This window comes from Coffea eugenioides, chromosome 11, assembly GCF_003713205.1.
Source record: "Coffea eugenioides isolate CCC68of chromosome 11, Ceug_1.0, whole genome shotgun sequence".
Taxonomy (NCBI): Eukaryota; Viridiplantae; Streptophyta; class Magnoliopsida; order Gentianales; family Rubiaceae; genus Coffea; species Coffea eugenioides.
In genome coordinates this window covers 96,645-119,428 of record NC_040045.1, presented here as the reverse complement: position 1 = coordinate 119,428, position 22,784 = coordinate 96,645, and the positions used below count along the sequence as shown (strand labels likewise).

Genomic DNA, 22,784 nt, shown 5'->3' with positions numbered 1-22,784 from the left:
GGCCTAACTAGGTTTGCAATACATGTTCATGATGATTGAAACAAACTAGCTTATTTCCTTTTGTTTTTCAGTTCGGTTCACCAACTCAAGAAACAAGATCGGCCGCAAACAAGTTCAAGACAATGAACTAGAGATTCCAAGAATTTCAAGATTTGGACACTTTGACTCAAGAATTTCAAGAAACCCAATTGTATGATTCAAGAACCCCAAGATTTTCGAGAAAGTATTCAAGAAAGTTCAAGAAATTCAAGATTTTTGTTCAGAAATTCAAGAACTTCAAGTACTTGCAAGAATTAAGAAGCAACCAGCCACGAATGACTCAAAACACAAGGAACAACCCACGGATTACTCAACAAGACAAAGAAATAGCCACGGATTGTCAACAAAACTCAAGGAACAGCACTTATTTTTGGTTGTTTTTGCTTTTGTGTTGACACAAGACTCCAAGACACAATTCAAGACAAAACACGAACAAGGGAAATAACAATTCGGATAGCAAGGACGAAACGCGGCAGCAGGAATAACATCAAAAAACCTTAGCGACTTCAACAAGATAGACTCACATAGATTTGACAAAGCAACAAGACAAGATGCATGAAGGAAAAACACAAGACAAGACACAATTTGGGACTCAACAACGACAACAAGATGCAAACAGCAAGGTTAAAACAAACAAAAAATATGGAAATTTTTTTGGATGAACAGTGATCGATACAGTAACAATGGAGAGTTATGCTATAGGAACAATAAACAGTACATTTTTTTGTGACTCTAAAACAAAATGAAAAACCCTAGGATATAACTTGAACAAGAAACAAAAATTGACACAAGAACAAGGATATAATTCGATACCTTCAACTAGCTCTGGTACTAACTAATGCGAGCGTCGCCAATTTTGTGACGAAACTCGTAAGAAAAAAGCCCAAGGATCCAGAATATGGTATCAAAGTTTGAAACAACGGATTTTAAACGATCAAGAATAGCTCAAGACTGTATTAGAAGAGTAGAATGATTCCACAATCTAGTGTATTTCTAGATTGATAAATCAATTGAACATCCAAGAATCCTTTTAAGTATTCAAGTTTGGAGATCTTGAACAAGAGATTCACGAAACACGAAGTGTTTCCTAGAATTTTCTTAATTCATCATTCACTACCTAAAACGTTGGACTTAAGGCTTATTTATAGCTTTTACAAGACTCAAAAATTCTAATCAAACTAAGAAACAATTAGCTAGTTTCTAAATCCTAAATCGGCTACTAAGATACATAACTCTGGTTCAGCTATAACTATGGTCAACATGACCTTGCTATTTACAGCATGAAACTAACAATTCAATATTAACTCCAACTAATACACGGTTGGAATTAATTATAATAGACAAATGACAACATAAACTAAATAAACATACCAAACTTAAGGACCACCAAGGAAGGGATCACTGCTGGTGAATCGTCAACAAATCAACCTCTTGCATGATCTGACCATGACCTACGGATCTTATGTTCACATCAAACAGGAATATAGACTTGCACAATTTTGTAAGAAAAAGTAAATCTCGTGAATCTTGTGAGCACAACTGTTATGAAGCATCAAGATTTGTTGAAAGATTTTGAACATCAAACTTATAGGTTGCTAAATGGAACAATACAATCTAAACACAGCTTTTGTTGTTTTAGAAACCACAGCTTTCATCAATAAGACCGCCTTCAACTGAGAATACGTTGTGCGTGAAAGCAACAAAAACAGCTCATTCTAAAAATCTAATCAGTACGTTCCAAAAGGCCTAACAAGGCTCGCAATACAGGTACATGATGATTGAAACAAATTTGCATTACCTCTAATGGCTAAATCAGTAGTACATTTTGTTTCAAGATCATGAAGAACAAGCTTTTCTCCGTCAATCTGCAAAAGCAACCGCCTCTTGTTCTTTGACAGAGCTAGAGGTGTTAAGCTCCGAAATTTCGAGCCTAAAGGCATTGTAACAGAAGTTAACTTGGCCCAAGATTTGTCCACTCCATATTCTTCCATTACCCATAAATCAGCAGCATATCTTCCATCTACTTTGTAATAGGGCACAAGACAAAGGCATCCATTCAAGACCCTAAGGTTCTGGTGAACATAATTTTCAGGATACCTTGGGCAAGACATTTTCCGGAATTCTTCACTGCTAAGATCAAAGGAAACGATGTAGCTGACACCATTCGATCTCCTTTCCTTCATGAACCAATGTAATGCACCGTTAGCAAGGATACAATCTGCAGTACAATAGCAGTCATTGTCAGACACCTTAAACAGAAAACGTTCCGTCCTTCTCCATGTGTTCATCTTCAAACTATAAACAAAGACTTCATCACACCATCTCGATTGATCTGTATCAAATAGACTTGTAGAGCTAATCCTGTTCAGCACTTTGTAGTCATCATTCACGCGGTCATACCCGAACCCGAGAAGAAAAGGAGCTCGACCATACATGGAATATTCAACTGGGAAAGAGGGTAATTTCCAAGACTTTTGAATCCATGGATTCCACAAAACAATCTCACGTCTGTAAGGATACTTCAAACAAAGGAGGCTATTGCAAGATCCTATCAAACGAACTTCATTGCCAGAGTAATCCGAAGGGCAGTTGACCTGTTTGGCGCTGGCACTAGTACTAGAGCTATGAGCTTCAAGATCCAAATCTAAAGTGTAAAAGGTGTTTTGGTTCAGGGCAATAATTTTGATCCCATTGGAGGAATTTGCTTCTTGCTGGGCTCTGTGGAGATGCATTTTGATGAATTCTGAGCTATCAACTAAAGCACGCCATGATTTTGAAACGCCCCTGGATCGTAGCAGGGAATCAAACGGTAATCCCAAAAGCACATGGGCAAGCAAATGGTACGGAATGTAATCTGACATTGTTGTGATTGTTGGAAAAAGGACCTTAGCAATTGTGTCCTGCAGAAGCGATTTTGCTGCAAGTAATGTTGATGAAAATTATGGAGAATGAACTTTTTTGGCTCAAACGAAATGATATTGTAAATCTTGATAGCTAAGTCTACATACTACCATATACGGCAGTTTTCAATTATTAAGGCCAAGACGTGGTCAAAGTGAACTCCAGAACTTGAACTTGAATTCGAAGGAAAAGAAAGAGACAGCCCCAACCTGGGAGGATTTTATCTACCAAGAAAGGGTCCAATTTACGAAACCTGAACAAAGAAGGATGACCAATAATTCACCCAGGTAGTTAATGTACATGGCTATTAGCCTGAGTAGGGATAGTTTCGGAAACTTCGCCCAAGTTTGTTTACGATGCCACTTAATATTCTTGAAGTTTAAACACTTGACTCCATTATTTTTAAATTTTTGTTAAATTTTGATCCCAATTCAAAATATATAATTAAATTAATCATTTTAGGAGGGAGAAAATAATTTCTTTCTAACAATTCTAAAATTGTAAATATAACAACCAAATGCTAAAAGTAAGGACAAGAAGCATGAAAATATGTAAATTTAGAGGGACAAAATATAGCAACTGCAACCATAAGCAATATACTTTTGTTAAAGTAGAAACAAATTAAAAAATCCCACTAGCGTGCAAAGTAGGATTTTCTTGGCTAATTGATTGAAATATTGATGCTTCCCAAAATTAGCCGTCAAATGTGGTTCTTGAGCTGGGTGGTATAATTGTATGCCCGTCGCTCCTACATGGCGCGACGGGCAGCCAAATTTTTTTTTTTAAAGTTCTTCTGGCCGTCGCGCCATGTTGGAGCGACGGTCAGAGGTGTCAGAAATTTCTGACCGTCGCTCCAACATGGCGCGACGGTCGGGAATTTATTTATTTTTTAAAATCCTCTGACCGTCGGTCCAACGTGGCGCGACGGTCAGAAATGTTTTTTTTTTTTTTAAATCCTCTTCCTCGGTAAAAAAAGAAAATTTTTTGTTAGGGTTACACTTACGGTAAGGGTTAGGGTTAGGATTTACGTTACAGATAATTTAGAATTTGTTTTAATAAAAAATCCTTCAACTCAGTGATTTAGAAATGTTTTTTTCAAGTATCTTTGTCCAATTCATTTGGAAATTTCTCAAAAAATTTTCTGTAAAAATTATTTAAAATGAAAAGTTTTAAAACAATGCATTTAGTTTGACAAAATTTTAAAAACAAGTATTTTAAAGGAGATTAGATTTAAAAATTTTGATCCATTTGTTAAAGGATTTAGGGAATTCTTAAAGAATTAATGTTTACCATTTTATCAAGTTTAAGTTATATAACATGCGTAACTGTTATGATTTGTTAAATTTAAAAAATAATTTAATAATATGATTTAAATTGAAGTGATTGCGTAATGGATGAAAGTATTGCTTAATATTATTATGATTTGTTAATTTTAACTTTATTATGTATCATGCACACAGAATGTTAAAAGAACCGTAATTGTATAAAAAAATGAAAAATTATAATATGAATTACTATTTATATATTTGAATTTTCATATAAAATGTAATGGTATAAAAATATTAATAACATATTTGTAGAAATGAAGAATTTTTTGCGTTTCATTATTTGATATACGATAATTAGTTTTAATAATTTAATCTATTAAAATAGCTATAAAACGACTAGTATTTATTTGTTTTGTAGGTATTATCGTATAGGGACCCTTCTATCCAATTATAGGGTTTAATAAAATAACTTGTACTTCTTTATTTTGAAAATATTTAACGTTATTCAAATTAAAAGTGATTGGATTAAACAGAAAAAGTAGACAACAAAATTAAATTAAATGTCATGTGAAATGCATTAAATTAAATGGATGAGATATAAAATATCGTCGAAGACAAAATAATATCAATGCCTCGCAGTTTTCTTGCCTTTACCTTTAGCCTTGCCCTTAGCCTTGCCCTTATCCTTCTCCTGAGATATCGTCGGGGGACAACAATATCTAGTAGCAGGCCTTCTCTGACGATTACGTTGCACTCGTTCTCCGATAACTAGAGCAGGAACTTGTGGAACAGCAGTAGATGGGCCATAATCTTCATCTGCGTTATCAGAGACAAGGGTATCCTCGCCTGTCGACTCAGCTGTCCCATCACTGTCATCAGTGTCTTTGGAACGATAGTCGTTAAAATTTCCTGGAACAGTATGTCCTGACATGCCCATTGGTTGGGTATGAGTAGGCATGAACATAGTCTGACCAAGAGTGCAATAATCCGGAAGATCTACAGTAGTAGAACCACCTCCCGTGGCACCAAGCAAATCATTTATTTGGCTAAAGTCTGCATCTAAGGAACCCCCAGATGTAGTGGCATCGTACCCAAATACAGGTATATGTGGCGAAGGCGTGAATGGTGAACCAAACGCAGGTACGTGTGGGGAAGGAGTGAATTGTGTACCATAAATAGGAAAGTGAGTGAATGGTGTAAACTGTGGCAAAGTCGAAACCGGTGTATGTAGTGATGTAGAAAAATGTGTACCGGTCGACCTAGTGCAATTTTGAGGGTCCACTTCAGGGTCACGATGCTCTGCCTCGTTGTTGTCCTCATCATGCAAGCCATGCCTATGTCGTCTAACTCCACTGGTAGATGCTCGAGCTTGACGAGGGACACGTCCAATTGGCCTCTCATAAGGAACGTGCTGACACTGTGTTTGGGTCTTAAATGGGTCCCAATCACCAATTTTCATACGATTGTATTGTTGAAGGTGCTGCATAGACCCAAATGCACCATCCATGATCGTCAAAAGACGCGGGTCAAGAGCATATCGTTGCTCTTCAACATTGAGGGCTTCATGCGATTGATGTCCAATGCGCTGCATGGTATCCATCTGATATAAAGAAAATAGACAAATTAATATAGTGTACAAGATTGACTAAGAAATGATAGCACAAAACATACATAGTGACGGAGTAAAAATTGTAGGAGTAGTAATTACCAGAAATTCAAGTTGTCCTGATACCCCGTAGAGCATGTGCCCGGGCTGCGTCTGCTGATGGATAAGAGAGGTAATGTACAAGATGGTGTGACGGTGGTACCATCTGAGATACTCTTCTGAAGGTCTAAATGTATCTGTAGGCTGTCCCGGGACCTCAGCTTCGTAGCGTCGATCCCAATAAGTGCAGTAACTCCTATGAAACTGAGCCCAATTTCTTCCAGGAAAACCAGCTAGACCAAGTTGGTGCAAACCCTTTTGATCAGTGTCAATTTCTTCAGGAATTTTTTGTAACATGCCGAACTGACGCATCACCCGTTCTGGACAATGAAACTCAACTATGTGCCAAAATATCAACGGGACCTTTGCTCGCCATATACGCTCTCCCCGTCTGCAATACGCGGGTAGAGATGGCAGTATGTCACCACTATATGGCATCCAGATGAACTGATTGAACAGGAAAAAGATATACTCAATCCTCATTTGCTTTGAATAGAAATTCAAAAAAATGTAAATAATAATTATCCACAAAATAATTACATACCTGATCCATTCTTAGTAACCCTATCTGCTCTCGATAATACACAACAGGCCGACCAGGAGGCTCATAATCTAAACGATCATCTGCCCATCTCCCACCTCTTGGGTAATCTCCAACCTCATATCGAGGATATATATCAGGACGAATAAGTGGGATTCACTCCCACGCCCAAAGCTACTCAATATCAAGGTAATTTTCAGTGAATAAGATGTGTGTTTAAGCAAAAATAATGTATGTAATATATTTTTATTTACCTGTAGTAATAAGTAAGGCCCACCAGTACTCTTAGTTTCTGCTCGAGAAGCAATACACATTCGCGAGTATAAACAGGCCAACACCGCACTTCCCCAACTGTATTCGCCCATGGCCTCCAAGTCTTGTACATAATCGAGCCAATTTGTACTAACAACATTGCCCGTGGTATCTGCAAATAGTAGACCTCCCAATAGAATCAGTATGTACATCCGAGCATATTGACGAACTATCTCCTCAGAGGCATCGGGCTCCAATGCTACCCGTAATCGTGCCTTTATGAATGACATCTTCAGTCGGCTATCTCGAAAATGCCTATTCTCTGGCCAAATTCCTAAAAGATCAGAAACCATTTGTTGGCGTTGTAAGGGACTCCGTCTAATATGATTTAATGTAACAGGAAGGCCATCAACACGCAGGCCCCACAACACCTCAACATCCTGCAAGGTGATGGTAGCCTCGCCCATAATAGGGAGATGAAAAGTGTGTGTCTCTTGTCTCCAACGCTCAACAAGTGCAGTAATCAATCCATGATCCACATGAACGTAACCGGCTCTACGTACCCCGCCAAATCCAGCCCTATCGATGTAATCAGATACTCGAGGGTCTATATGCATAAAGGGTTTAAAAAATTCTTTGTCACATCTTCTGACATCTAGGTCACAATATGCGCCATGAAATACAGCAGCAGACCTGTGGTGTGGCTGTAAATATAATATAGAAGGGTCAATCGGCCCTTGACTCGGGGGTTGCACACTTGTCAGATGCTCCATGGACAATTCTGCCTGCAACTAAATTATTATTAGTCGAATTAAGCGTGCATTATTAAAAATATATTCCAAAATACATAAATGCCACTAAAAAGTAACAAGAGAAAAATAGCATATACAACATAACAGAACATTAATATTCATAACAGAAGAATGCATTTCATTTAAATGTTCAGAAAGTACACAAATATGGGTGGGTTTATTTCACGACAAATTAATCCTAATATTCTATTGATGAAAGTAACCAGAATATGGGCAGTTAGGTGCAGTGTGTCCAGGTTGCAAACAGTTACTACACCGACGTGGAGCATCAGGACACCTTCGATCCATCTCATTCCGGATTCTAGCCGTTCTCAAAGGCCCCGGAGTCTTTTGTTTCAAACGATCATCTAGGATATGCAATCGTAAATCTGCTGTCGACCAATATTTTGTGTCCCTAAGCGGATAAAAATGGCCTGCAAATGTAGACTGGTATGCAGAAAATGTGTATTCCGGCGCCACAAGAGTCATCGGATTAATTCTGGACCTAAAGCAAGCTGCGAACACATGCGAACACGGAAATCGTAATTCCCTCCATTTTCCACACGTGCACGTTTGATTTGTAAGGTCAACAGTTTGAGCGTTGCCACCCCGATGACTTTGTCGATGAGCAGTAGTAATACAAAACACTCCCCTAACGGGATCATACACTCTAACGGAGTGTGCTCGCCCATTTTCTTCATTAGCCAAATATTTTTTCCAACTTTTTTTTGGGAGTGGGTACACCTGATCCTTTGTGATCTTTAGGTTCTCGACAAATAGATCAACTGTCTGATTCAGTGTAAACCGAATACAAGCTGTGATCGGCAACATCCGAGCATCCCTCATTAAGTTGTTAAAACATTCGGCCATATTTGTAAATGTGTGTCCCCACCGATAGCCCCCATCTTTGCATAAGGCCCACTGTACGGGTCTAACTGAACCTCCTGTCAACCATGCATATGCCTCTGCATTTAATGTGAATATTTGTTGCATGTATTCCTCGTACTTTCGAGGTTGATTTGCTGATCCAGCAGCCCACACAAGCTCTTTAAGCCTACGCATTAGTGATTATAAAAAGCGTTAAAAGTATTTCATTTCCTATGAACAAAATTAAGCCCTAAACAAGTTGAGAAATAATGTTACCTTTGATTCTTGAATTTCCGCGTAAAATTGCTCCGCACATGAACCAAGCAAAATCGATGAACTGCTAGTGGTTCTTTCCATTCTGGGAGCGTCCTCATTGCGTTAATTATTCCGTGGTGGCGATCTGAAATTACGCATATATTTTGAATATCACCACACACCTGAATACGCAATAGTCTCATGAACCAACTCCAACTGCGATTATTCTCCTCATCTACTAATGCTAAAGCCAGAGGAAATAAATGATTGTCAGCATCGAAAGCAACAGCAGTTAGTATCTTTCCACGGTACGGGCCTTTAAGAAATGTACCATCCACACAAATGACGGGTTTTAAATGACGAAATCCTTCAATGGCAGGAGCAAATGCCCAAAAGATATAGTCAAATATCGGACTGCTCGAAATACTCAGTGGATGATGATCCCACACAACCACCGTACCCGGATTGGTATATTGTAATTCCTGGACATACGTTGGGAGCTGTGCAACGGACGTAGGCCAATCGCCATAAACAATATCGATAGCCCTACGCCTGCCATACCAGGCTTTCTTGTATGAAATGTCAACGTGAAATTCTTTTTTCACTGATGTTTGTATTTCTTTGATCCTATACACTGGCCCATTCATTATGTGGGGGATAATGTGCTCAGCTATTATGTCGCCACTCAGTTGCCTATGATCGTTGTTGCCACATACACGGACACATGTATGCTTTTCAGCAAGTGTAACGATCATCCACATCTTGTGAGATTTCCGTAGGGTTGCCCTAAGTTGCCAATTGCATGAAGGTACAGAGGTGCGAGCCCGACATCTGACATACCAAGTTGTGGGAGTGCTTTCACGGACTTTAAACTCCCTATTTTCCTTTATAGACCACAATTTAACTGCTCGCTTTACATGGTCTTTGGTTTCAAATAGCTGGCCAAGCTCTAACTCTTTCGTGCGTTCATTCCACAATTTTAGCTTCTCAACCCCACATGCATCCAGTGGATCAAACGTTAATGCAGCATCAACACCGGCTTTATATCGCAGTTGTGGTCCTTCATCAAAGGTCCATTGAGTATTATGATCCTGATGATCCCCTGTATGGGGAAATGAACCATACACAGGGTTGTCATCATCGGAATCATCATCTGGTTCGGGTTCGGAGTCAACATCAACATCAGCATCAACATCAACAAATTCAATGTCGTTATTTTCCCCGAATCCCCTAACTGTACACGTATCAATGTCCACACCATAACTTATAATGGGTTCCGTGTCCATTACTGGGTGACTACTACTGGGACGATTAGCCTCCATGCGGCGTCCATTACCCTTTCTCCTAGATCTTCGAGCCGATCGAACATTTTCACAATCTACTTGGGTCAATTGACTCTCATATAAGCCAATTGTCCCTACCACATCCATATGTTCCGATCCATATATGCTTGGGTCTTGATTACCATGCAAACTTGTAATATGCAAATTTTGCATATCATCATGTTTGAAATTTAGAATTGATTCAACCTCGATATATATCTCTGTCCCATGACCACTATTAGCTTTCAAAAAATACATTCCATCAACTCCATTATCATCTACCAAGGGCGTGGCACCGAACACACCATTTTGCATGCAATTCCGAAATATCAAGTTAATTTTATGAGTATTTCGGTTTAACTCCATCATATTATATACAATGTCCACCAATCCATCAAAATTCACCCTTTCTGTGAGGAATATGACCTTTTTGGGCAACGGTGGATCATATGATATTGACCCGCCAGCATACACAATTTTTCCTCCCCAATAGAATTGCATCATCAGACAATTACCGCTTGACATGTTTCACCTAATCTACTAAAGACGTTAATATAATATATGGAGTAAATTATATAATAAAAATGGAGTAAATTATATAATTTAATATTATTTTAACATAATTATTATACCTAATCAGTGCATAGAATTTACAACTTTTTGTATTTTTATTTAAATTACGTAAGCAGTCGAGTGATATATCTATGTTAAGTTCAACCCTAATTAACATATTTATGTTAAGTTAATTACGTTTAAAACTAATTAATATATTTGTATTACGAACCAGTTCAACAGCATGTATTTAACATGCTACAACACTAATATGGAGTCTAAAAGTTTATTGATAAATTAATCATAAAAAATTTCTCTCCAAATAATTTAAAATATTAAGATATATTTGTAACTATAAATAGTTTTGTAAAATATCTACACTAATTACCTTTAATTCGATATACATGTAATATTAAAAAAATTAATAGCATCTATTAACATATCCATATGTCTGCACCTATTGTTTAAAGTATTAATCACGTGATAAAACTATATTAATTTATTGTTAACTTTAATCATGTGTTAAAAGTATATTAATTGGTAACAACACTTAAATTTATCCTTTTTTAATAGGATGATTAGTGATATGGTTAATTAATATCTAATCAAATAATTTACCTTACTAATTAATTAAACTAATCACTAACTAACTACTCTACTGGGTTATCACATATTCTTCCACATACCTAGTATTATACAATTCATTAATACTACATTCATTAATTTCAACTAATCACCATGCTACAACAAAAAAAATACTCTAATTTACCATGTCAATTAAAAAACACTAATACGAAATAAAATATAAACAATGTCATGTCATATTTAGATTTCACAAATAATATATAATATAACACAAAAATAGAATTCACATTAAAACATAACAAACAATATTATACAATTAATAATCATGAATGATATGTTCCAAATTATAGTAAACAATATTTATGAATAATAATTAAAAAAATAGATAAGTATTTTACTTACTTGATTATTGTTGTTTTTCCCTAGTCAATGATGGAGTTTCTGCGAGAATTTCGCCTGTCGAGACTTGCAAACACGACTGTTCAAATCAAACGCCACCGAATCCCAAGCTCTCTATCTCCGTTCAAATATTATAGCTTCAGACTTCACTGGAGGAGCTCCTTCAGAATTCCTTCAGAATGTAGCTAAGTTTCAAGGATCTCTCTCTCCGTCCAAATATTGTTTGTAACTTCAAACAATATTTATTTCACCTCACACACCCAAGCTTGAACAGAATGCAGAGGCTTTACCGACATGAGAAATGGAGATGCGGAGCTCCGTTTATGATTAGAGGGAAGAGGGAGAAACGAAAGTCTCAGCAAAAAAAAAGATACGACTGAAGTTGTGCTTATGAAAATGGAATTGGGAGTTGCTCTGAAGAACAATTTATAAGCGAAGGAATTGTGCATTTCTCTAGCCCGTTGCTCCATGTTGAAGTGACTAAAGTGTCATTGAGAAATAAAACAAAAGCTGTCTACGCCTGTTCCTGACACAAAACAAGCCAAAAAAATAAAGCTGCAGTCCCAAGCGGTCAAAGGCTGCAGGCTTCTGCCCAATAAATTTTGTATACGTCTGGCAGATGTCCTGCAGGGACATGTCTACAAGGAGAGGCCATACTAAATGAGGACAATCAATAATCGAGTCCATTTGTCTGTTTATTGCATGCATCAACCTAACCATGATGAACGAATGGCAACTTACACAGGTTTCACGGAAAGGTTTCACGTGAAAAAAGCTATCAATAAAGCCACGGTCAAAGGTTATAGATGCTTGAGAAAATTTGTTTTTTCAAAATAAGGAGGAGGATTTAAAAAAAAAAAATAAATTCCCGACCGTCGCGCCATGTTGGAGCGACGGTCAGAAATTTCTGACACCTCTGACCGTCGCTCCAACATGGCGCGACGGCCAGAAGAACTTTAAAAAAAAAAATTTGGCTGCCCGTCGCGCCATGTAGGAGCGACGGGCATACAATTATACCACCCAGCTCAAGAACCACATTTGACGGCTAATTTTGGGAAGCATCAATATTTCAATCAATTCGCCGATTTTCTTCCCATAATATAGGCAGATCCACTAAAATCGCAACAACTTAGTGTGGGTCGGGGACCATCGTCCAATGCCTTATCAGTCCAACTAAGTTAAGGCAACCGGCAGGCAAAAGTGAGTGAACTGTATGTAGCAGAAAAAATTAAAAAAAAAGGTGGGACTTTTGGAAGGACTAAACAATAAATATACATATATGTTAGACTTAGTTGGTAACTTAATCATAATCGATGTAAATGCTCAATTAGGAGACCGTAAAGAGCATAGAGATAGGAAGACAAAATTGCCAAAGTCCATTTCTCAAAACATGAATCCATTGGCAACAATATTCCAATTTTGATAATATCCAACTACTGCATCGCATGATTATGGGAAATTCTCCCCAATTCTTTTCTAAAACAAAAAAGAAAATTTGCTTATGGTGGCTAGCTCTATTGCTGAACCATGCAAATTGAATTAACCGTTTGTAACGCTATCATTATCATTATTATTAACTTTGGAAGTATTGTATATAAAATACTTTATATAAAGTGGGAATGGAGCTTGGTTCTTGCTGGTCTTTCGTCCTCCAATTCCTGTGCAAATCACGTGGCTTGCATCCCATTCTTCTTTTAAAGTTTGTTGCTGCCTTTTTAGTCCTCCGTCATCATGCACTATTAGTCATCCGTCATCATGCACTATCTATCTTCTATTTTTTTCCCCCTCAATTCAGATTGGTTACTAACCATTATTTGCTTCTTTTTTTATTACCCCTGCTGTTTTTATTACCCCTTCTTTTATTATGTACCTATCTTCTATTTAGTCTTTATATATATATATATATATATATATTATATATTTTTAGTTATAAATTCTTATCCCTATTCTATTTCGGTATCCAGTATTTGCTTCTTTTTTATATAGTACCCATGGTTTTTTTCTCTCCTCCTTTCAAATAAATATTTCGTACATTTTTAAATAAATATTTCGTACATTTTTAAAAAAACTTGTTGTTTATCCCCTATTTCATATTACTTGCTCTGTTGTTATTACTACCTGACTATCTTTTTTCCCTTTTGCTAAATAATTTTCATCTTATTCTCTATTTAACATTTTTCACTTTTTTACTCGTATTATTATATTGTATATTATATGCCTATCTTCTATTTAGTCTATTTTTTTTTTGTTCTCAATTCTTTTCCGTGTATTATTTCGCTATCCAGTATTTGCTTCTTTTTTATATACTACCCATGCTTTTTCCCTTTTTCTCTCCTCCTTTCAAATAAATATTTAGTACAGTTTTTTTTTTACTTATTATACTGCTAATACAAATGCTGGATTAGTATACCAACTAAACAGGCCATTAATAATCGCGCCATTAAAAGCAGACGCCTTCCTGGTCTCTACCATTGGTCGGCGGATTCCCCTCTCAGCATACGCAGCCAACAATCCATTAATTTTTATGGTCTCCATGCAAAAAAAATGCACATCTTCGGCCATGCTTTTCCGGGTTCTGGTGCATGCAAGAGAAGCCAGGTAATCATTTCAGTTTCTTTCCCTTGCATTTCAACTTTCTTTTCTTCTCCCTTTACTTCGTTTTGTACCTTGCTTCCACTTCTTCTTACTCGCGCTTTTCTTCTCCTCTGTTTCCTCCTACGCCTTTCTTCAATCAGTGTTCCTGCTATTTTTCTGCTGCTCGCTGTTACATCTGCTGTAAGTGCTGCTCCAGTTTCACTGTCCCTAATCCTGTACTAATCTTTATGTTTTTTCCTCTTGTTTTACTTTTTCCCCCCAATTCCTTCTGCTTATCCTGCCTACAGCTTTGTTCTGCCTGTCGATGCTATTATTTTTCGTCTTGCATTTTTTTTACTGCTGCACACTTCTGTTTGTTCTATCGTTTTCACTTTCAATGCATTTTTTCCTCTTATTTTTTAGCTCACGGCTTAACTTTAGCTGCTACCCACCATTTTTCGCCCTCTGTTCCTTTTTTTTGGTGTCGGCTTTGTGCTCATACATTGTGTCTGCACTCTATGCATCGTTTGCTTTCTTGGTCATGTTCGTTTTTCCTTTTTAGTTATTGCTTCTACACTTTGCACTTTTGTGATGCTTATTGCTTTTTCCCGTGTCCCTCTTAGACCCCCCAGATTTTGCCGGCTACAAGCTGCTACTGCTTTCCCTTGTTTCAGCGGAAAAGGTACTTACCATTCTTCCTGTAGTCCAGTCGTTATCCTTGCTAATCCATCCATGCTCTGTGCTTCTCCTTTTATCGAACAATTATTTGCTACTTTTCCCTCCATTTTTTTATATGCCCCGTTATCTTCTTTTCGTTTTACTCCCTGTCTAATGTACCTACTCTGCGGTTGGAAATGCCTGTAAACCATTTATGTAGTTCTCTCGCCCGTCTCGTATCATATCTCATCATGGATAGAAATGCGAAACGCCGAAAACGTTATGCAGAAATGCCCCCAGAAAGAAAGGAGGAACTTTTACGCTGCCAACGGGCAGCTAGCGCGCGTCGTTACGCACAAATGCCACAAGAAAAAAAGGATGATCTTTTACGCCGTCGCAGGGAGGCAAATGCTTCAAAGAAAAAAAACATGCCCCCTTCTGCCTCTGATTCTGTGCCAAACTCCGGCACTTCTAACAGAAAACGTCCAGCTCCCACTCCTCAAACTCCGTTACCTCCTGCAGGACCAGTCCTTAGCATTCCTGTTACTTCTGTGCACTCTGCTTCTAACCAGAGTACTGATCTTCTGAGCAGTGATGCGTTAGCAGGTAGAACTCCATATTCTTTAGGAATTTAGTCAGAAAACGTGTTAGCGAGTGCTGAACTAATGCACCTTCTCAGCTCTTCAGCTGCTCCGTTGGAAAGTGACCAGCATGCTTCCTCTTCTGTTATCACAAGTTCCATTCCGTCTGGTTTTCGACAAGGTAGCCCTTAACTTTAGTTTTCAGCTTTACGGCCTAAGTGCCCTTTTCTCATTGTTTATTCCTATTTCTCTCTGCCATTTGCTGTTTCAGATTGAACCGTTAAACTTCTTCTTTTTCCCTCCTGCTCTGTTTTTTAAAACGCCTCCTGATTGTCTATCTGCCTGTTTTCCCTTCGTCATCTGCATTCGTTTTGCTCATCCCTTATAATTGTAATTGTCTTGCTACATTCGTATCACTCCCTTCGCCATCCTAATTGTCTTGCTTTCTCCCTTAGCTACAAGCTGTCCCCATCTTCTTACTTTTTAAAAAAAAAAACTTACCTCATTTTCGCTCACAAGAAATGCAGCTTGCTGTGACATTGTCACGGTAAGCTCCTGTGTCTGCAAAAAACATGCAGCTCAAGTTGCAGTCTAATTGTGTCCATTTAAATCTCTTATTATTGCCTTTTCACCTTTAGCTCTTGTCCAGCGTATCCATAAAACAGAGACATCAAAACTGTGCCCTTTGTTCCAGGTCAGCAGCGAATATCTAGGAAAACTATTCTCCCTCGCTTAGCCAGGATTCCAGATCATTCTTTGATTCTCCCTGATTCTCCCAATTGCCAGTATTGTGGAGCTATACGGTTCCATTTAGAACCTCCTAATTTCTGCTGTTCAAGGGGGGAAGTTTCACTGGTCACTGCAGCAATGCCTTATGATCTTCGTCGTCTTTTTATTGGCGACGATGAAGAATGTGACCATTTCAGGAAAAATGCTCGTACATACAACAACAATGTTTCTTTCACTACTTTTGCTGCAAAGTATGATCCAGAATTGACGAAAAATAAGCATGGTGTTTATAGGTTTCGTGTACAAGGTCAGGTTTATCACTTCCTCGATGGTTTGGTATCACATCGTCATAAACCATCGGGTATTCAATTGTACTTTTTTGATACCGATGAGGAGCTTGCAAGGAGACTTGATGCTTCCTCTCGGCTCCGCGCAGGCACACTTAAATTGCTTATGCGCATTTTAGCTGGCAATCCCTATGCCAGATTTTTTAAAGATTTGCGTCATGTTCCTGATCTCGAGCGCCATAGAATTGTTCTTAATTGCAATCCTGCTCTTGATCAGCGTTTGTATAATCTTCCATCGGCTTCTCAGGTAGCTGCTATATGGATCGAGACTGATGATGAATCAGTTGATAAGTCAGTTCATATTCAGGTTTATAGTCACTCCGATCAGAGTCATATGATGAAGTATTACTATGCTTGCTATGACTCTTTACAGTATCCTTTATTATTTCCTCGTGGTGAGTCTGGATGGCACCATGGAATTCAAAGGATTACGTGCGAAAATAGGAAAAGATCGCGTCCTGTTTGTGAAGCTGATATTGCTATTGATCCAGCATCTATCGGTAGTCCATCTGATTTGATTAATCTTGAACAAAGAGGCAAGTATAAACTTAGTTTCTTAGAGGCATGGTCATCTTTTCAAGCATATTGTCTATTTCCCCATGTCGTTAATACGTAGTTCCATTTTGTTTCAGCCGCTGATCGTGGCAAGAAACAGAAAACTAACGTCACTGCTAGGGAATACTACTGTTATAGGTTTCAGATGAGACATGAAGATGAGTCCATGTTGTTACATGCGCTGAGATTGTTGCAACAGTATGTTGTTGATATCTACGTTAAGATAGAGACATCTAGGCTTGAATTCCACCGGAAAAAATAGAATACCATACGGACTGAAGCTCTTCAAGGAATAATGGATAGTGTCTCTTTAGGCCAAACGCTAGGTTCTAAAGTTGGCCGGCGAATATATTTACCAGCTTCATTTCTCGGAGGCCCGCGGGATATGAGGCGTAGATATCTTGATGCAATGGCTCTAGTCCAGAAATATGGAAAACCTGACATTTTCTTGACCATGACATGCAATCCCTTGTGGCCAGAAATTAAGGCACATTTAAAGTACAAAGAGAAACCACAGGACAGGCCCGATCTTTTAGCTAGAGTGTTCAGGGCAAAGTTTAAAATCCTGAAAACAGAGTTGGTTACAAAGAAATTATTTGGAGACGTTGCAGCATATGCTTATGTTATTGAATTCCAAAAAAGAGGCTTCCCTCATGCTCACCTACTGCTTATATTGAAACCGCAGTTTAAGCCTCTTAATCCAGAGGCCTATGATAAAATTGTTTCTGCTGAACTGCCTGATCGTAAAGAACATCCTCATCTTTATTCTCTAGTTGTAAGGCACATGATTCACGACCCTTGTGGAAAAATGAACAGAAACAGCCCTTGTATGAAAAACGGTGTTTGCAAAAATCACTATCCAAAAGGGTATTCTGAACATACGACTCACGGCGAGGATAGCTATCCGAATTATCGTAGGCGAAACGATGGCAGGAAAATCAGAGTCAAAGGCTATGATTTGGATAATAGGTGGGTCATCCCGTATACTCCGTACTTGCTAGCTTTGTTTGATTGTCACATCAATGTCGAAATCTGTTCGACTATCAAATTAGTCAAGTATTTATATAAATACATATTTAAAGGGCATGACCTTGTCAACTTCCACATCATAGCTGATGAAACACCTCAGGATATCGATGAGATCAAGGCGTTTCAGCGAGGTCGCTGGGTTTCTCCTCCAGAAGCTTTGTGGCGGATTTATGCATTTCGCTTGAATGAAATGACCCCTGCTGTTTACAGTCTTCAGGTTCATCTTCCTGGTCACCAATATGTTTCCTTCAATCAGGATTCTGATCTTTCACAACTCTTAGAGAAAATTGACTTCTCCAGAACTATGTTAACTGAGTTCTTTAGAATGAACCGTGTAAACAAAAAAGCTCAAAGCCTCAGATGTTTGTATAGAGATTTTGCTCAGCACTTTGTGTGGACACCTGCTAAGAGAAAGTGGACAGAAAGAAGTAAGCATAAGGTTATTGACAGGTTAGTCACTGTCAAACCAAGCGAAAGGGATATGTATTATTTAAGACTTCTTCTCTCACATGTTCGCGCTCCTACATCCTTTGATGACTTGTTGACAGTTAATGGGTGTAAACTGAATTCGTTTAGAGAGGCTGCTTTAGAGCTAGGCCTCTTAGAATCTGATTCCTATATTGAGGCAACACTTGAAGAAGCTGCTGGTTTTCAGATGCCTTCTTTGCTTAGATTTTTATTTGCTACTTTGCTTTTGCATTGTGCTCCAACAAATCCAAGCCTTTTGTGGGAAAAATTTGAAATGGTACTTTCTAGAGACTTCGCACGAGCGCAGGTACAAACTCATTGTTCAGCTGCTGAAATAAGGCGGAAAGTTCTGTTTGATATTAACAAATCGCTCCAGCATATGGGGAGGCATATCAGTGAGTACAAGTTGGTTGCAGATTCTATTACTCTCGGCTGTCATGAAAGCATGACTAAGGAAGTGGACAGTGAAATGAATATTGTGGTGTCGCCGGAAGATCTCTTGATAGCTTCTAAGTTAAATGCAGAGCAAAAACATGCTTATGATTTGATATTGCAGTCTGTTTTTTCATCCAGAGGCCAGAGTTTTTTCATTGATGGTCCAGGTGGGACCGGAAAAACGTTTTTGTATCGCTCTCTTCTTGCGACACTTAGATCGCAGGGATATATTGCGATAGCTGTAGCAACTTCAGGAGTTGCAGGATCACTTCTTCCTGGAGGAAGGACTTCTCACTCCAGATTTAAAATTCCGTTGGACTTTTCCAGGAATAAAACGTGTCAGTTGAGCAAGCAGAGCAGCATGGCACAGTTAATCATTCAATGTAGGTTATTCTTGTGGGATGAAGCATCAATGGCAAAAAGAGACACTATTCAGGCATTTGACGAATTGTTGAAAGATCTAATGGAGACTAGCGATTCTTTTGGAGGTAAAGTTGTAGTTGTCGGGGGCAATTTTCGCCAAACTCTCCCCGTTATTCAAGGGGCTACCAAGGACCAACTAATTCAGGCTAGCCTCCTGCATTCTTCATTATGGTCTAGTATGCACAAAATAAAGCTAAAACATAACATGAGGGCTGTCTTAGATCCTGCCTTTTCGCGGTTCTTGCTCGCTGTTAGGGAAGGTGCAGAACTTGTTGATGCAAATAACCAGATTTGTTTACCAGGTCATATGGTTATACCATTCCACAATATAAAAGATTCTTTAGACAGGTCCTCTACATTTCCTGTGCTTCATCGCACGTTCCTGTCCTTTTTCATCAGTATTACTTCGTTTATCTTTCACAGATTTCTAACAAAAAAATTTTTCAACCAGGCTGATAGCTTACACATTTCCAGATTTGAATCTCTACTCATCTAATCCGTATGAGATGATCAGTAGATGTATTTTAACCCCAAAAAATACCTCTGTTGAAGACATCAATGAAATGATGATTCAGAGGTTTCCTGGACAGCTTTTTACTTATACAAGCTCTGACCAAACTGTTGATCAGAGATTCCAGGCAGATTATGGGGACTTTTTGAATTCTCAAAATCCAAAGGGTCTTCCTCCACACAAGCTCATGCTAAAAGAAAGCTGTCCCTTAATCTTGCTCAGAAATCTAAATCCAGCTGAAGGATTGTGCAATGGCACAAGACTTATTTGTCGGCAGCTAAGACGGCACACTATCTGTGCTGAGATAGCTTTTGGTCAGCATAAAGGGAAGAAGATTTTCATTCCCAGGATCCCATTGCAGACACCTGATAATGAAAAAAATGGGATTCCATTCATCAGAAGACAATTTCCAGTTCGCCTTTGTTTTGCAATGACAATTAATAAGGCTCAAGGCCAAACTCTTGACTATGTTGGTGTATATCTAAAGGAGCCCGTATTTTCTCATGGCCAACTATACGTTGCCCTGTCCAGAGCAAAAACTGCTGATGCAGTTAAAGTCCTCATACTCCCAGGAACTTTTCCTGAAATCAAAACTGACTGCAAAACAAGAAATATTGTGTTTGATGAAATATTGCAGTTGTCTAATTGATCATTTGCACTGTTCGTAGGTAGCTTGCACATTTCAATGTTTTTAGCTATTGTTTTCAGAACTTATAATTTGATTTTTCCTTCCAAACTGAAATCCCTTGCTTATTTACTCTTATTACTGCTAATGAGTGCAGGATGTGCACTATATTATCTATCAATGATGTTGAGGTCGGTATGGAGAAATGGACAACAAAGGTCACTGTCCAGGAGAAACAGCAAGTTACCTCATCAATTAGCACACCAACTAGGAAACAAAAGTTTATCTTCATTGATTCTGAGGTATTCAGTGCACTTTACCTTCTATTCTCAAAGTCTTATGTGGTAAACTTAGGACTTTAAACTGCTCATTTGTCGACCATCATAATACTTCTTTTCCAGGGATCAAAGGTTGAAGGCATCATATTTAATGCTGATATTGCTATAATGAGCCCCAGAATAGAGGTTTACAAAAAGTACCTCATCTCCAATGCTCAGGTCAAAAAAATCCCTGAAAACTTTAGAACCACTGACCTAGCAATCCAATGGATAATCACCAGTCGAACAATTATTGAAGAGATTGTAGACGAAGACGATGTTATGGCTGCACAGTTTACGTATACCAACTTTACGGACTTGGCACAGTACATGGACCGCAAGGACATTTCTGTTGGTCAGTAGCTTTCTTTTTAACCATACTGATCTACCTTCGTTATTATATGCTTTAAGTCTTATTTTTTGAGTTCCTCTCACTAGATATTATGGGAATTGTTATTGCTGCTTTGGATGAAAAAATTGTCACCGTTAATTCAAAGGAAGCACGAGTCCAGAAGCTTGTTCTTGTTAATGAAGAGTAAGGAATCTTTGTTTTTGTATACAATAACTATCTGGTGTTGCAGATTGCAACCTTTTCCAAACAAAAAAAATAATAGTTCCTCTGTTTCAAATATGTCAGATTGCAAACACTTATGCTGTCTATGTGGAATGCTTTTATTGACAATGAAGGCTCCAAGATTATTTCGGAAATTCAGAACTATCCTGTTCTTATTGGAAGAAGGCTAAAGGTTCAAAATTATAATGGTGAGTATAACAGTTGCCGGTTACATGTTTTGCCATCTAACCTTTTCTCTCTGTTCATTTTTTCAAATCACATATTGCTTCCCCTTTTCTTTTTTTAAGGAGTGGCTCTTTCTACTTGGTTTGATTCAGCAATCCTTGTGAATCCACCTGTCCAAGAAGCAAGGGAACTCAAAAACTGGTTCTACTCTTATAGTTTTCAGTATTTGTTGCTTATGGACTTTATATACATTATCTGTTTCTTGACAATCAGAGATACTTACGAGCTGGTGCCACTCTTTTATTTTTCAACCTCCAGTACGCATAAAAAAAAGCTCTTTTCCCTGCTTGGCTCACCATTTTAATATCCTATACACAGGGCAAGTAGAAATGCCAAATGCCTTGCAGACATTGTTACAAAGAGAACATACAATTGATACAATCCTGATCTCTCTTTCCAAGCAGATCAAAAAATTACTGATATATCAAATATCAGCTCAAAACACAAGGTACTGTCTTTATTAGCCCCACTGACAAAACTATTTGATTGCAGCATTATCAGTGGATTTCAGCCTTCAAATAGTTTGGCTAATTCATATACTGGCTTTATTCTCAGAATGTGTGGGTGAAAGCATCATTCTTATTTGATCACATCTTCCAAAAATTTTGGTACATGGGGTGTGAAAAATGCTTCTGCTCCACGTCTGCCGATTATGGTGTCTTGTTCATGTGTAATACTTGTAAACAAAAGCACAAGGCTGAACCAAGGTCTGACCATCATTACTTTATTTGTTTCTTATCATTTGTTCTGCTGCTGCTCATTACATTATCATTTCTTTTCCTCTGCAGTGCCTTATATAAAACTTGCATATTTAATAGGTGTAAATTTGATGTTGACCTCTCTGATGACACCGGAACAGTCACAACCACAATGTTTGGCGATTTTGCTGAGAAACTGCTAACGTTCACAGCAAAAGAAGCAATGGAGCATTATTTTCAGGTTTGCTCTTACCATGCCGTGTCAGCACATATGCATATGTATTTATGTATATATATATACATTCTTTTGTTTTGTCCATTGCAGAATATGGTGCTACCACTTGAGGTTCTGCATGAGGACCTAAAATCCAAGAAATTCCTTGCGTACATAAGACCTGTACAGGTTCCCTTGGCTGATGCAAAACAACGTTTCACAATGGTATACTACAAGGAAGCTTCTCATGAACAAGTTTCTGTTACAGGCTCCAGTGAACAGGGCTTTATTTGTCCTTCATCAGGTTATAGCCTCTACTTAATCATCTTTGTTTCACATGTGCAT

At 38.1% G+C, this 22,784-nt stretch overlaps 4 protein-coding genes across 4 annotated transcripts; 3 read left to right on the top strand and 1 right to left on the bottom strand.

The window, feature by feature from the left end:
* Window positions 1-1,766: 1,766 nt before the first annotated feature.
* Window positions 1,767-2,900, bottom strand: LOC113751280 (F-box protein CPR1-like). Its single transcript, XM_027295223.1, has one exon. The coding sequence runs from the start codon at window positions 2,898-2,900 to the stop codon at window positions 1,767-1,769; it is 1,134 nt and encodes a 377-aa protein (XP_027151024.1).
* A 12,098-nt stretch (window positions 2,901-14,998) lies between these two features.
* On the top strand, window positions 14,999-17,182 carry LOC113751276. Its single transcript, XM_027295220.1, has 4 exons — window positions 14,999-15,314; window positions 15,396-15,470; window positions 15,984-16,901; window positions 16,998-17,182. The coding sequence occupies exons 1-4, from the start codon at window positions 14,999-15,001 to the stop codon at window positions 17,180-17,182; spliced, it is 1,494 nt and encodes a 497-aa protein (XP_027151021.1).
* Window positions 17,183-17,215: 33 nt separating this feature from the next.
* LOC113751274 lies at window positions 17,216-20,435 on the top strand. Its single transcript, XM_027295218.1, has 2 exons — window positions 17,216-19,623; window positions 19,727-20,435. Exons 1-2 carry the CDS (start codon window positions 17,216-17,218, stop codon window positions 20,433-20,435), a joined length of 3,117 nt encoding a protein of 1,038 aa, XP_027151019.1.
* Window positions 20,436-20,578: 143 nt separating this feature from the next.
* On the top strand, window positions 20,579-22,391 carry LOC113754469. The gene is made up of 7 exons (XM_027298896.1): window positions 20,579-20,713; window positions 20,813-21,083; window positions 21,167-21,263; window positions 21,366-21,490; window positions 21,846-21,975; window positions 22,083-22,234; window positions 22,346-22,391. Exons 1-6 carry the CDS (start codon window positions 20,609-20,611, stop codon window positions 22,093-22,095), a joined length of 741 nt encoding a protein of 246 aa, XP_027154697.1. The 5' UTR covers window positions 20,579-20,608; the 3' UTR covers window positions 22,096-22,234; window positions 22,346-22,391.
* Window positions 22,392-22,784: the final 393 nt, after the last annotated feature.